Source organism: Sarcophilus harrisii, chromosome 2 (assembly GCF_902635505.1).
Source record: "Sarcophilus harrisii chromosome 2, mSarHar1.11, whole genome shotgun sequence".
Taxonomy (NCBI): Eukaryota; Metazoa; Chordata; class Mammalia; order Dasyuromorphia; family Dasyuridae; genus Sarcophilus; species Sarcophilus harrisii.
In genome coordinates, this window is record NC_045427.1 from 513450774 (window position 1) to 513467467 (window position 16694).

Here is a 16694-nt window from a genome sequence, read left to right on the forward strand (position 1 = left end):
AAAAATTTATCAATTGAAAGGGAAAAAAAATCTTTGAAATGTCTACTTTCCCAATTGTAGCAATATATGCTGCCTTCAATATACTGCAACCTTGCTGCATCAGTGATTTCTACCAGACATTTGGCTCCATTCTCTTCCACTGCAGATTATAAGGGAGGGCTTCGGTATATCTGCAGAACAAGCTGCACCACTTGCAAGGTAAATAGCACTGAAGGGAACAGAGAGATGCTGCTGCTGCTGCTAGCTTCTCTGAACATACTGTTGGGAAAGAGGCCAAAATGCTTCTTCAGCAATTCAAATGGAGCACAGATAGGAGAATCCAACAGAGAACAAATGATGTAAGAACACGGTACTAAACCTTAATTTCAAGGAGATAATCTTGTATTCCAAATAATAGTTGTCTGTATTAAAAATCTGGGAAATTCTTAATTTTATTTTGGATTATTTAAAATGTGTCAATCAATCACAAATGAAATAGCACATCTTTAATTCCCCTATAAAATTTCATAAAGGAAACATTTATTTAATACACACATATACACACATATCTATGCACCCATCCATCCATATTACCATACACATATACATGTATGGGTGTGGATATGGGTATGTGGATGGGTGTATATAAATATAAATATAGATGTTTACATGGGTGTGTGTGTGTATGTGTGTGTTAAATTCTGTGTCACTGGCAGCCTTTCTCTTCTCTTAATGCAGTCCAATTAGCAACTGGGAAGGCTAAACAACCAAAAATGGATTCTGTTTCAGGCTTAAATACAATAATGAGAAATCCTGCTATTTTAGTATAATTACCCCTAGGCAAATGCTTCAGATTTTAATGACTAATGATGATACAAAAGCCAGGAATAAGCTTATATGGAATGACTTGTATTCACTAAGTAAGAAGATAATACCTTCCTAAAAGTAAAAACCCCATGAATTATAGAATCTCAAAGCATCAGAAAGGAGCTTAAAGGTCATTTAGTCCAATCCTTTCATTTTAAAGGTGAGTGAAATAAGGCTTGGGGAAATAAAATAACTCATCCAAACAATATTAGTGATCATTAAATATAGTTAGACAATAATCCAAGTCTTGACACCCAAAGCAATGCTCTTACTATTACACTAGACTATTTCCTTTTTTGGGGGGAGGGGAGTTCTAACGATTTCAACACAGAGAAATTCCATAGTGGAAACTATTTTCATCATTGGAGAGCAGTAACTCCTCTGTAATCTATAGTAATAAATACAGAACTTTACCCAAGGTCACATAAATAGCATGTCCAAGAGGTAATACTTGAACCCAAGCTTTCCTGGCTGCGAAGTTCACTTTCAATTCATTATTGTCTTTTATTCAGGTTTTCCATACAAAAATAAATGTTTTCCAATTATTTAAAAGGATTTTAATTTGAAAAAAATCAATATTATCAGCCAACTCCCCCTGCCCAAAGTTATATGGGCACATTATAGAATTTCTCAACTCACAAACTACTTTGCATCATGTTTATAGCCTATATATCAATCATCATCTTTTTCCTACTTTCTTGAATTTAACTAAAATTCTCATTCCTAAAAATCCCATTCATCTCTTTAAAAAAATCTGACTAAAATAAATCATAGTAAGATATGAATAGCACAAATACTAAAGGAAGAGGTATATCTGTATTGTAAAAAAAGGAACTAATTAATCTTGAAGAATTTTTGGAATGTGTATGGGAGATAGGGATTGGAATTACTTTTAAGAGAAAGAGGAAGAAGAAAGGCCTATTCATAAGGCCTACCCATGTTATCTCTCTTTCTGGGGACTCTGCACTGATCCCTATAAACTGTCTGCAACCAAATATCAATTACTATACAAACCTTCAGTCGTCCATAAACATAGTTAGCAGGCTAATTGTGTGTACCTCCTAGGTGGTCTATCCAAAAGCTCACTTCTTATAGCAAATTAGGCACAACAAAAGGAAAGGAACTTCTCTGGGCCTCAGTTTCCTTATCAGTAAAATGAGAAGAGCACACTAGATGGCTTTAGATCTATGATCGTATGATCTAAGAAAAATCAGGGGATAGCTAGAGGTAAGTCACATCACTCATAGGGATGAGATTCATGTCATTACCTTACCACAGAGGGAAGTTTCTTCTGTCTAGTTTGGGAAAGAGAGGAAAATATAGTCATCATAATACACTTTAAGGTTTAGGAAGTATTTTACATCTATTACTCTCATTTGTTATTTTCTCTATTTGACAAGTGAATAAACTGAGGCCCAGAGAGATGAAGTGACTTGCCTCAGTTTAGACATTTCCTAAGTGTCCCAGGCAGGTGATCTTCCCTTGCTATAAAGAAGAAGGAGCTTCTATTGGCTCTGCAGAGAAGGAAATTATGATAAAAAATAACTTCAAGATTTATAAGATTATGTCAACTTATGTGAGCCTAACAAAAACTCAGGAAGGTGGGTGAAATTATTGTCCTCATTTTCCAGATGAAACATTGGAACACAGAGGAAATTAAGTGCACTGTTCAGGGCCACAGTTCCTAAGGATTGAGCCACATCTGAACTCAGGTCTTTCTGAATCTAAGTCTAGTACTCTATCCACTAATCCACTTAGCTTCATATGAAAGATGATTAGCTCTGACAAAATATCAAAGTAAATTGAATTTAGATGCTGGTTCTAATCTTGGGAAAATCATATCTGGAATTCAGTTTCCTCATCTCTCCCTATCTAATAAATCCTCCCTCCCCTGCTTGCCTAAGACAGTCTCAGCTATAAAAAAAACCCTTCACATGAAAATTAGTTCTTAAACAACAAGAGACAGAATTATTACAAAAGATGAAGCAGATATTGGGGAGAAGTGTGCTAAAATTTAAAAGCTTCTGCACATACAAAATTAATGAATCTAGGATAAAAAGAGGAATAGTCAATTGGGGAAGAAAAACCCTCTATAGCAACTCTCTCTGATAAGGATTTGGCATTCAAGATATATAATATGACCAAAATTCATTCCTCAATAGAGATGGAGGTAGAAAGATATGGACAAAGTGTTCTTAAAAGAAAAACTGAAAATCTTTAACAACTATATGAAAGAATACTATAAATAATTAATAAAAGAAATGCAAGTCAAATCAACTCTGAAGTCTGACTTCCCCCTCAGCAAATGGGCAAAGGTAACAAAAGATGGGAATGGTTAAGTGTTGGAGGCAAACACTAATAGACTATTGTTGGAATTGTGATTTGTAAGGGAAAAAAGGAGGAGGAAAGAAGAGAAGGAAAAGAAAGACAGAAGGAAGAAAGGAATGAAGGGAGGGAGAGAAGAAGAGAAGGAGAGAGGGAGGGAAGAAGGAAGGGAAAGAAGGAAAAAGGGAGGGAAGGAAGGAGGGAAGGAAGGAGAAAAAGAAAAACATTTTGGAAAGAAGTTTGTGTTGGTGATCATTCATTTCAGTCATGTCCAATTCTTCATGACACCATTTGAGGTTTTCTTGGCAGAGATATTGGAATAGTTTGCATTTTTTTTTCTTTCCTTTAGATTTCCCACATCAAGTGAGACAGACATTTCCTTAAGTCCTTCCAAATTATCTTATGTTGGAAAAATGTTTTGCTCAGTTTCTTTGTGGGTCCTATCGCCCAGAATCCATTCAAAGGCTTGATATAGTATTGTTTCCAAGGAAAACTGGAGAGAGCTTCGGCAACTTCCTGGCTTTTCTCTACCATCTTAGTTCTGCCCCACTCCTGCAATTTCCTACTCTAGCTCATTTTATGAGCAAACTGAGGCAAACTGGATGAAGTGGCTTGCCCAGAGTCACACAGATAATAAATGTTTGGAGCCACACCAGTATCTTTGCCAAGAAAACCCCAAATAGGGTCATGAAGAGTTGGACATAATTGAAACAACCAAAATAGGCATATAAAATCACCTGTAATATGGGGATAATAATAGCATCTACCCTCATTGGGTTATTGTGAGGATCAAATGCGTTGACATATGCAAAACAATTTCCAAACCTTAGAATGCGTAAATAAATGTTAACTATTATTATATCATCATTATCCTAATAATTATGAAGTGCCCAGGCTAGAGTGCTTGCTGGGCTTCTCTCCTGGCTTTACTCCTGATTCTGTACTTGGCCATTCCCCAGCAACTTTCTCAACCTAGAAGATCCCTCTGACCTTGAGATCCTTTCATCCAGTGAGTTCCTTTGGTTGCCTTTAGTTTCTAAACTAGCCACACTCCCTCCCTACCGGGCTCTACCCTTCAATCTTGGTTCTTCTCTGTAGGTTCTTTCTCTCCCACCTTATCCCAAATTTTCAGTTCCCTTTCAAGTGTTGCCTTTGCCTTTTCCCATTGGAATGTAAGCTCCTTGAAAGTAGTCACTCTTTTTTTTTTTTTTTTTTTTTTTTGGTTTGTTTGGCTTTTGTTTGTATTCTGACACTTAATACTGTATCTAGCCTACAGATCACACTTTATAAATGTTTATTGATTCAACCTTATTTTCTTTGATACCTTTAGTGATATAAGCCTAGTAGCTGTATAGCTTAGTGACATAATATGCATCATTTAGTAACTTTCTAAACATTGTTCCAAATTGCTTTCCAAAGTGGCTGTACCAATTCATCTACTACAGTTTTACTAGTTGTTTTCCCTGTTATTTAACTTATTTTTCTTGCAAATACTTGTGGTGTTCTTCTTTTCTATAATATGATCATTCTCTCTGGGAGCAGGTTTCTTGGGGAAGTTTCTGGAGGCAGCCTTAGTTTCAGTTCAGAGTAATAATCACCCCAAATGCAGTCAGCTGTTAAAATCCAAACATTTATTTTCTCCTTCCAAGTCTTGTCTCTTTCCTTGGGCCCAGGTAGCTTTCTTAGAGGCCTCTCTCCCTCCTTGGTTCCAAGAACTCTTGCAGCTTGTCTTTTAGCTCTTCCAGCTTCTGCCTCTAGCTCAATTCCGACTCATGTCTTCTCAATCTCCAACTGACACTCCCCTCTCAATCTTTTCAACTGTACTCTCATGACTGAGCTCAACTGTTTTTATGCTCTGTCAGAGTTGTGCAAACTCAAAGGTTGACTCCTCCTCTGAGAGTGGGATTATGGGAGGTGTGAATTTGGATATCTCATACTGAACCCTGAAATCTCCCAAACGTGTGAACTAATGTATAAGCCAATGTGTGAACTCTCAAAGGTGTTAACAAGCATTGTTTCCATCAATTCCATTGAGTTATCACCTTGTTTCAAGTTCTGGCTCATAACATCCAGATGCTATCATACATATCAAGTGACAGTAGTATTTTATTATCTATGATGTATCTTTAAGCAAAATGTAGTTTCCCTGTTTATCTTTTTTTAACCATGTCAAAGATTAAAATACACTACTAATACTATCACCTCCTCTAGAAAGTACCGCCCTTTACCAAATTAGTTTCTACTGTTTCGTAGTGCAGGAGTACAGTATTTCCTGAGACTGATAGCCAGAATATTTTAATGCTAAATTGACCTTTACCTTTTATTCACTTAAATGAAAGAATCAACAACTCTTCTCTTAATTTCTCTATTTCCATCAAAGACACCACTATTCTTTTAGACATCCCAGGTTTGCAACTTAGAAGTCATCCCAGTTCTTCATCCACACTCACTTTCACACTCTATTAGTTGCCAAATTTTATCAATTCTACCTTCACAATGTCTCACCTTTTGCCTGGGCTACTGAAATAAACTGCCTCCTAACTGATTTCCCTTAATTTTCCTCTATCAAATTCATCCTCTAAACAGTTGCCATATTGAAACTCCCACAGTTCTGACCATATCACTTCCTGTTCAAAAAGCTTTAGTGGTTCCCTATTCCTTCTAGAACAAAATATAAACTCCTCTATTTGGCATTGCTCCAGTCTACCTATTAAGGCAATAATATATTACTCTCAGGTACTCTATATTCCAGACAAAATTTTATATTTTCCATATATGGTAGTTTATATCCCCTTTTTATGCTTTTGTACAGGTTATTTCATTTCTAAGATGTTCTTGTTATTTTTCTTTCTCTTTTTTGTCATACCTCTAAATCCCCTTTATGAAGTTCAGTTAAAGTACCTTCTTTAGGAGAACTTTCTTTTATTTCTGCTGTGTTGTACTCCCATTATCATGTGTGTTCATATAAGCACATACATATATTCATATATGTCTACATGTACAAACATGTATATGTAATATAGATATAAATAAAAATATAGGTTGATTATCTTGTGCTTAGTTACATATTAAATCTCTTTCTAACTTATCCCTGAATAAAATGTAAATTCCTTGAGGTCAGGGACTGCCTCACTTTTATATTTTCAACTCTAGCACTTGCTACCTACCAACTCATACAAGAGGTACCTAATAAAAATGTTTCTTGTAAATAAAAGGAAACCCCCTAAATGATTCACATTACATTATTAAATTCTAAAATCACATTGCCAAATAACTCACTCTCTCTCTCTCTCTCTCTATATATATATATATATATGTGTGTGTGTGTGTGTGTGTGTGTGTGTGTATATCCATGCATATATATATATCCATGTTTATATTCATATATATTTTTTACAGTTTAAAAAATTGGGGAACAGTAATCATCACTCACATTAATTAATCTCTGAATGAACACAACTCAAAAAACAATATCCATGACACATTGAAATATAATACATTTCTTAGAACTTTAGTTCACTTTTATGCTCATAAATATATCACCCAAGAATATTTCGGTAAATATAAGCCTTAAAGTTCAATAATAATACTAAATTAGCCATATCAAAAGGTCAGATTGATATCTACACTACTACTTCATCAAGACCAAAATCAATCTCAAAGACTCCCATCTTCTCACTCTAAAGTACAACTGTATTTTGCTTTCCCTTTTCTTATGTTTTCAAATTTATTACATAATTTGTCATTTGTCAAAATTAAGCTTTAACTTAAGCTTCTCCACTTCTACATGAGACTTGGAGCACATCCCAACAGAAGATATCACCAGGTGGTTGTATACCCTTATCTTTCAATTACCAACATACTTGATGACTATACACACTTTTAAATTATACAGTGTAATGCAACATGATTGCATATGATTCTTTAGCCACCTAAGTGTTTGTTCTTTTTCTAGAATTTATAAAAATAATTATGCCCATTCATCTTGGGGAGTGTAAACTTGTTTTTTTTTTTAATGTCCTACACATGTGCATTTTTAATCCTGGCTTTCCACCAAACAAGAAATGCTTCTACATCATCTACATCAGTAGGGGTACTGATAACTATGTCCCAAGGAAATACCAATTAATTTTCAATGTTAGCATCAGCAATTAGTAAAATAAATCTCCTGAGATCATATGAAATTCTAAAATCATATTTTAATGATTTGGAAAATTTTCTGCTGTTTTGGAATATCTATTTCATTATTATCTCCCAGTGTGATAATGAAGAGTTATGTCTACAAATTATAAGTAACCAAATTATAAGTAACTTTATCAGTAGAATTTTAAAAAACAAAGTTATTTTTACTAGAAACTCCCTCATTAAATAATCATCTCACTGCCAGGGGTAAACTGCCAAAAGAGCTTAGAATGATAATCTGACCAAAGTGACAATCAGAAAACAAATTGGTTTAAATGAAACAAACTGTCTGTTCAGAGAAATAAACTGTTTCTAGCCTCCCTGAAAGTACTCTTTTTACATAGTCTTGATTTAATTCACGTCACGAAAGAGTTTTGGGAATGAACTCAGAACATTTGTATAACCAAGACACAAGTTGTTGTTTTTTTTCATTTTGCAAAAGTATCTACAAATAAACTTTGGAAAAATAAAATTACTATTACAAAATTCCTTTGGAATTGTAATTCTTTATAAAACTATGTTTGAAAGAATCACACTTTTGTCTTTTAAAAAGGATGGATCATTCCCTTCAAATATATTCAGTTTTTTTTTTCAATTTTACCAAACTCACAAAGGACCAAATGATTCAGCAACCTAACCCATTAAAATATTCAGTGCAAGCAACTATTTTTAGAGCCTCTTCCCATGGAGAAGTGAGGAAAGAAAGAGATAAAGGGGTGGGGTTAGAAGCATATATCATGAAAGTTAGAGACTATAATATCACATTATCTTCCTTTTTATTTATTCTCCCTGACCAAAGTAATCTAAAATATCCCTTTGCAGAAAAGGAGCAGTTCTTTTTTTCTTTCTTTTTTTGTCATATTAGTAGGATAGGAACTGGTTAGTTAATGAAATATAAGCTTATTTAAATAATTAAATAATTTTAAACTAAAACTAGACAAAAAGAATTGATTTATAAATTCCAAAATAATTATTAGTTATAAAAATTTCTTCATATATTTATTATAATATGATCTTAGTCTTTCTATATGAGGAATATAGTGTTGTTTCCACCAAGTCTTTTAATTATATAATGCCATTCCAAAGTAAGTGTAAAGTAATCAATCTCCTCCTCTTCCTATTTATGTTTGTTTTGTCATTTCTACAGAAACTAATATTCAATGAATTTAACCCCAATCAACCTTCCTGGTCTTCTTTCCAATACCTTTCTTTCAAACAAAACTGTTTCACTGATAAGGTCTACTTTCCTGACTCCATGCTTTTGCTCATTCTATTCCTTCCAATCATATGACTCTCTCTCCCCCTCCTAAGTAAGCTGGTTGGCTCAATGGATGTGCATCTACCCTACAGTCAAGAGGACTTGAGTTCAAATATAGCCTCACTTATTAGTTGTGTGATCTTCTAGATCTAACCCTAATTGCTTCCAAAAAAAAATTCTCAGAAGAAATTACTTCAGAAGAAGAGATCTCCCTATCTTCTTATAATAATCAATTTTTAAAAGCATATTATGTAGGAATATAGAAATGTAAACTTTATATTTAAATTACAAACTTAATGGCATTATAATCTATTTGAAGAAACAAGAAAATATCCATAAAAAGATAAGTAATAATTCAAAATAGCATATACTAAAAAGTTAAGAGAATAGCACAAATCATATGTGCCAAAGGAATTCCTATTTCCCAGGACTACTGGGAGGAAAATATTTAAGTACTACATAAATGAATTACGATTAGGGGAAAATGATGAGTGTTATTATTTAGATGCATTTAAATTTGAAGGGATAGGAGAACATTCAAACAAACATGTCTATCAGATAATTAGAAATAAAGGACTCAGTTTCAAGAAACCAACACTGGAGATATAGATTTGAGAATCTACTAGATTAGAGAGATAAATGAAGCAAGAAAAGTAGGTGAGAGCTTCAAGAGACAGAGTAGAAAAACAAAAAACCAAGGACAGATACCTGGAATATTCTCATATTACCCCTTTGTCCACACTATTGCAATAAAGTCTGACTTGTTTTCTCTGCCTTGTTTCTAAATCCTTTCTAGTCTATCTTCCACATAGCTGCTGAAGTGATTTTCTTAAAATCTGACCATGTCATCATCCTCTTCAATAAACTGTAGTGATTCCCTGTCTTAAACATTATTTGTTCTGCCCAAGTCTTCAACCCAAGCACAAGTTACCCTAGGCATAGAAACAAGAATGAAGCTAGATTAAATGTACTAAGGGCTGATCTGAGCAAATCTAAACTTGAGTCAAGAATAGTCTCTTTTAACTTGACCTATTTATTGCCATGAAAGTATATAAGTGTATATGTGAAGGAAGGGCTGGGGAGAGAAAGGTGACTTAGGAGACCTGCATGGCTGCATAGAATGTCTTTGCTGAATATTTGTTTATATAGTTTTGCTTGGTATTTGTTTATAAGTAGTAAAATGTTTCCATTTTTTTTTTTTTGCTTTTAAAAAAAATATATATCATTGACTCAAATCCTTCAGATAAAATATGTGCATTATGAGGCTGGCTTGCACCTGACCTAAGATATTCCCCTAGGATAAAATATTAACTCTTCTATTTAAGAACTCTTTATAGTCTAGCTCTTTGCCTCTCTCCAATCTTCTTAGACATATACAGTTATGCTGCAGCTAAACTTCTTACATGACCTTCCTCAAAAAAAGTGCTTCATTTCCTAAATCTTTATGCTCCATTCTTAGGTTGCACTTTTGTTTCACCTTTTTCTCTTGTAATTCCTGATTTCATTGAAGACTCATTTCATTCACCAACTCTCTAATACCTACTCCATTGACAATCTGAGAGTGTCATAGCTTCCAAAATCATCTTACATTTTTTGTAACTATTCTATAATAAGTTCCAATAATAATAATTCTAAACTATGTATTTTATTAACATGATAGCTCATTTGTTAGAATATAATCTTCCTAAGGAAGATTTTGCTTTTGTCTTTGAATCCCCATTATTTAGCACAATACAGGGCATCTAGCAGTGGATTAGTTGATGAATAATTGTTTGTTGAGAGGCTGACTGATTGAATGACTCACAGACAGGAGAAAAGAGTGGAATTAGGGAATGAGAGAGAGAAGATTGTTCTCAATATGAGAATCAGGCCTAGGGTAATGTCAAAGAAATGTGGTGATTGTAGAATTTCAAAAATCAGATGCCTCACAGTATATAATGGAAGATCATTAAATTTCTGATTTTCTACATATAGAATTGTCTCAAATTTATAAAAATACAAGTCATTCTCCAATTGATAAATGGTCAAAGAACATGAAGAGACAGTTTTCAGATGAAGAAATTAAAGCCATTTCTAGGCATGTGAAAAAAATACTACAAATCACTATTGATTAGAGAAATACAAATTAGGACACTAATTATGTGTCCAAAGGACACATTATTATTAGTTATTAGGAGTTACCATTACACACCTCTTAGATTGGCTAAGGATGACAGGAAAAGATGATAAATATTGGAGAGGATGTGGGAAAACTAGAACACTAATGTATTGTTGGTGGAGTTTGAACTGATCCAATCATTCTGGAGAGCAATGTGGAACTAGATTCAAAAGGCTATCAATCCAGCAGTGTTTCTACTAAGTCTATATCCCAACGATCACAAAAAAGGGAAAAGGACCCATGTGTGCAAAAATATTTTTAGCATTTTTGTAGTGGCAAGCAACTGAAAGCTGAATGGATTCCAACAGCTGGGGAATGGATTAATAAGTTATAGTATATGAATGTTACATGTATATAAGAAACTATCTCAGAAAATCTGGAGAGACTTGCATTAACTGATGCTAATTAAAGTGAGTAGAACCAACAGAACGTTGTACATGGCAACAACAAGGTTATGTGATGATCGATTCTGCTGGACATGGCTCTTTTCAACAGTGCGATGATTCAGGTCAATTCCAATGATCTTGTGATAGAAAGAGCCACCTGTGCCCTGAGAGAGGACTGTGGCAACTGAATGTGAAACAATATATTACTTTCATCTTTTTCATAGTTGTTTGCTTGCTTTTTTTATTCCATTCTCATTTTTTCTTTTTTGATTTTATTTTTCTCATGCAGCATAAATGTAGAAATACGTACAGAGGAATTACACATATTTAACATATATTAATTACTTGCTGTCTAGGGAAGGGGGATAGGGGAACGGAGGGAAAATATTTTGGAACAAGGTTTTGCAAGGGTGAATATTGAAAACTATCTTTGCATGTATTTTGAAAATAAAAGGCTATTTTAAAAAATAAAGCTAAAACAAAATATTAAAAAATTGATTTTCAAGCCATTAACTTTAAAAAGAATTGTCTCCTTAGAAAGAAATGGCATTAAGGAGCAAGTGGAGCTAATGAGAAAACGGAGATAATGTAGATTATTCATTTGAGAAATTTAGTGATTAAAAAAAGAGGAAAGGAAATCTTTCCTTAATCCTACCTATCCAAATCCTATACATCTTTCAAGACTCAGGTAAAATTCTTTCTTCATGCACTCCTAGGCTAGTTATCTCTCCATGTGAATGATTATAATGCTTATTATATATGGCTTACATTTTACAATTTGTTATGTAATGCTTTGTGGTATTTCTTATACTCAAATATTGTGTGCTATATAATTTGAAGTTCAAGTTCAATTGCCTAAGATTTTCCTCGTTGGTGGAGAATGATGCTCCAGGTCTACATGAAATGCATAGAAGACAAAAGCTCAGAATCAGAAAGATTCTAGTTCTTCTGGCTTCCAGTTTCAAGAAGAGACACATATTTCAAGGTTCATTTCCTAAAAAGAGAGAAAGAGTTTGGAAGGAAACCAACATTCAGAGGAACCAGCGCGTCTTGATAATGTACCTGTTCCCAGCTTTCCATTCTATAAACTTCAGGGATTTTCCTTTTGGGATCATGGATTCTCCATCTTGTGGTTGTGCTGAGATATTTTTCCACCCAATGGGGGTGCTCATTCACTTTGTATATTGTCTGGTATATTCTTATCAACAGAAAACTCTGATTTCTATTTTCTACTAGCTTAGATAAATAGGTTTATTATCTATGTGATAGTCACTATATAACTGATATTTGGTAGGAAGAGAGCCAAGCCTTTACACATAGCTTAGGCGTATGAGTCCTCAAACTACAGCCCGCAGGCCAGATGCAACAGCTGAAGACATTTATCCCCCTCACCCAGGGCTATGAAGTTTCTTTATTTAAAGGCCCACAAAACAAAGTTTTTGTTTTTAACTACAGTCTGTCCCCCATAGTGAACTGGCCCCCTATTTAAAAAGTTTGAGTACCCCTGGCTTAGGGCATGACTTTTCCCCTCAAGGAATAGTGACCAGAAGCATAGCAGGAACTATTTTTTTGCATCTCCAGATTTCTTTATATTCCCAGAGGTTGGCACCTAATAATATACCTGGCACCTAAGAGATGGTTAATAAATGCTTATTGGTGATCAAAATAAGTATTTCCCTAGCCTAGCAATATTTAGGATGATAGAAATTAAATTCTAACCCAGTGTTCCCTCTCTAAGAATTGTGATTTGTCTCCCTTGGAGAAAGGTGAAACAATTACATTCTAGGGATATTTATATCTCTCTATAGTCACATTCAGACAAGAAAATGTGGAAACATAGTCTGCATGGGAAACATATGTGCTTTACCTCTCCTACTATTAATTAAACTTTACATCATGTTCCTGTCTGACATCTTTGTAGACAAAGATTATAGGCCTAAGTTTCTTTATATCCCCAAGACATCTAGTTTGATGATAGAAAACTATATCAAAGAAAATAGCAATGATTAGGAATAATACTCAGAAAGTCTAATTCTACAATTAATGTATTGAATATGTCACACTTTTACAAGCATGAACCAAATGCAGGCAATGCTAACACCAAAAAGATCCTTATGATTCCCCAACCTTGAAAAACTAGTTTGACTTCATGTCAGTTTTGGAATAGAGCAAGATGAAGATGATTTTCCTAGAGATTTAATCCTACACCATGTCAATTTCAAACTGGAGATATCCTAAGAAGAAAAATTTTGAAGGTTAGGAAGCTTAATTTCACTTCAAGATCTCAGAATAGATTAATGACTTCAGACAGGTTCTGAAATTCTCTCTTGGAGGTCCTACGAAGTGAAAATCTGTATCAGATTTTCTAGAACTAAGAGTAAGTCACCATCTGTCCCAGTATTTTCCCTTTTACATTCAGAATAGGCTATTCATGGCACTGGTTATGGTTTAATCATTTATTAACTGGGACTCTTGTTAATATATTAATTAAGTGTGAAAATATGTATAAAAGAATTGCATATGTTTAACATATATTGCATTACTTATTATCTAGGGGTGGGGGTGGGAAAAAGGGAGGTAGAAAAATTTGCAGCACAAGGTGTTTCAAATATTTTGAAAATAAAAAACTATTAAAAAAAGAAAAAACATACCATTTTAAGTTAATTACATTTAAGGAACATCATGGGCAACTTTTGTAAAAGTACAATGATACCTCAATGCTACTAATAAATCCTCTAGCAACAAAATTCCTTTATAATAAAACTAGTCATGCTAAAATAGATATGTAGAAAGATGGTCATAGATATAGATACATATATATGTATGTACTGTCTGCATATTTATATATATATATATATAAAATGTAATGTATAATATATACAACATATGTGTGGATAAATAAATATAAATGTGTGTCTGTATATAGACACACACACACACATACACAGAGAAAACAATGCTTCTTTGTATTATCAGCTTTAAATATTTCTGCTAAAAACTCCATGAATGGGTAGGATAAAATATCTTGTTATAAAATTTCTATTTGCCCATAAATAACCGACAATTTACAAACCTGTAAAGCCAGGAAATTTTGTTTTCTGTGTCTGTGTTCTGCACTTTCTATAACTTTTTAGCTTTTTGGTAATTCTCTGGTCCCAATTCTATCCTTATTCAGAAATACCCAATATAATACTTCTTTTTCCCAATTAAAAACAGGAAAGGACCTAATATTAACATCTGCTAAATCAATGACTGATTACATTTTTATTATTGTTTGTTAGCTTTTTATCTATTTATCTTCTTTGAAAAATTATAATTGTTATTAAGTTAATAGTAGAGCTAGGGTCTAGACCTATGATTTCATTGGTTCAGGAAAGTTCCAGTGAAGATTTTTTTTTCCCCATTGGTGGAGCAGGTATGTTCTCTTTGCCTGGTAGGCTCTAACATTTGTCCAGACTCACAAAGACAGCCCATGTTAGAGGAAGGAGATGAAGCCAGTTGTTTCTAACACTAAAGCTAGTTCTCTATCCAAATTATAAGATGCCAATCAAAATATTTTTAAATCAATAAATTATCTCCATAATCTAATTTAGAAAAGTCTAGATGACCAGTCTTGATTTACATAAAATAATCATACATCATTTTCCTTTTAAAATTTTCTTTATTTTTTTCAGTTAACAAAAATGTATTGTTTTTTCACTTCTATGACTTAGCCCACAATTGACAGGTGAAAAGAAAACAAGGTACTTACCACAGAAGTGATTTGATTATGTCTCAGATTAAGTTCAGTCAGGGAAGTCAGGCCATTAAGATCATCAACATCATTTAAAAAGTTTCTGGCAAGGTTTAAAACTCTTAGGTCACACAAATGACTGACATTTTCAATTTTTGAAATCTGTTTTTTAAAGAGTGACATAAATAAAAACAATTAGAAGCATTTAAAAGCACATTTCTTAAATCTATCTAGGATATAAAACCTTTAAAATAAAAGCTTATATTCGATGACAAGCTAATGTTAATTCCCCTTAATGTCTTTACATATGTATGTTTATATGTGTATACACACACACAAATGCATAATTTATTTATTAATTGCCAACTTTGTAACCTTAAATGCTTTTAGCAAAAAGTGGGATTAAAAAAGTTTCCTTATTTGTTTTCTTTCATGTACTATATCATTCCTATTTTGTTATAGCTGGAAAGCTGTAAGACTCTTTTTAGGGACTGTTTTTTTAAATTGTCTATTGCATCTTTTGCTTTTGGCCTTGGCAAATCATGTAATCAAATATTAATCAAATATTTATCATGTAATCAAATATTTATTCATTCTATGTACCCAGTACTGTGAAGCAAAACAAGAAAAACTAACTCTAAGAAGTCTATAGACTAAGCTGGAACAAGAATACCATCCAACAACAATCACCATTTAAGTACCTACAACAAAAAAGATACTGCGTTAAATCATTGGTTTTAAGGCTTTTTTTGTGTCATGGATCGCTCTTGTCTGGTAAAAATCTATGGACTCCTCCTCAGAATACTGTTCTTAAATGCATAAAATAAGGTATACTTCTAAAAACAAGTTCATGGATCCCAGATTAAGAACCCCTCTTCTAGAATTTATGACCAAAGAAGAACTAGAGATCACTATTGACAACAAAATAGAAAATTTTGATTATATCAAATTGAAAAGTTTTTGTACAAACAAAACTAATGCAGACAAGATTAGAAAGGAAACAATAAACTGAGAAAACATTTTTACAGTCAAAGGGTCCGATAAAGGCCTCATTTCCAAAATATATAGAGAATTGGCTCTAATTTGTAAAAAATCAAGCCATTCAACAATTGATAAATGGTCAAAGGATATGAGCAGACAATTCCCAGATGAAGAAATTGAAACTATTTCTAGCCATATGAAAATATGTTCCAAATCATCCAAATCAGAGAAATGCAAACTAAGACAACTCTGAGATACCACTACACACCTGTCAGACTGGCTAGAATGACAGGGAAAGATAATGTGGAACGTTGGAGGGGATGTGGGAAAACAGGGACACTGATACATTGTTGGTGGAATTGTGAACACATCCAGCCATTCTGAAAAGTAATTTGGAACTATGCTCAAAAAATTATCAAACTGTGCATACCCTTTGATCCAGCAGTGTTTCTCCTGGGCTTATACCCCAAAGAGATACTAAAGAAGGGAAAGGGACCTGTATGTGCCAAAATGTTTGTGGCAGCCCTGTTTTTAGTGGCTAGAAGCAGGAAAATGAATGGATGCTCATCAATTGGAGAATGGTTGAGTAAATTATGGTATATGACTGTTATGGAATATTATTGTTCTGTAAGAAATGACCAGCAGGATGAATACAAAGAGGATTGGCGAGACTTACATGAACTGATGCTAAGTGAAATGAGCAGAACCAGGAGATCATTATATACCTCAACAACAATACTGTATGAGGATGTATTTTGATGGAAGTGGATTTCTTCGACAAATAGAAGATTTAACTCAGTTTCAATTGATCAAGGATGAACAGAA

General features: G+C 33.5%; 1 protein-coding gene across 7 annotated transcripts in view; it reads right to left on the bottom strand.

The window, feature by feature from the left end:
• Nucleotides 1–16694, bottom strand: part of LRRC49 (leucine rich repeat containing 49) — a 185121-nt gene that overhangs the window by 120761 nt on the left and 47666 nt on the right. For 5 of the 7 annotated variants that reach the window (XM_031955289.1, XM_031955291.1, XM_031955290.1 and 2 more), the window contains one exon: nucleotides 14907–15050. The exons of 1 other annotated variant lie outside the window; for it this stretch is intronic. In XM_031955289.1, the coding sequence (XP_031811149.1) occupies nucleotides 14907–15050 (144 nt within the window). Of the gene's footprint in view, nucleotides 1–90; nucleotides 269–14906; nucleotides 15051–16694 lie in introns of those variants that run through there. One more of the 7 variants, XM_031955294.1, reaches the window with a different exon arrangement.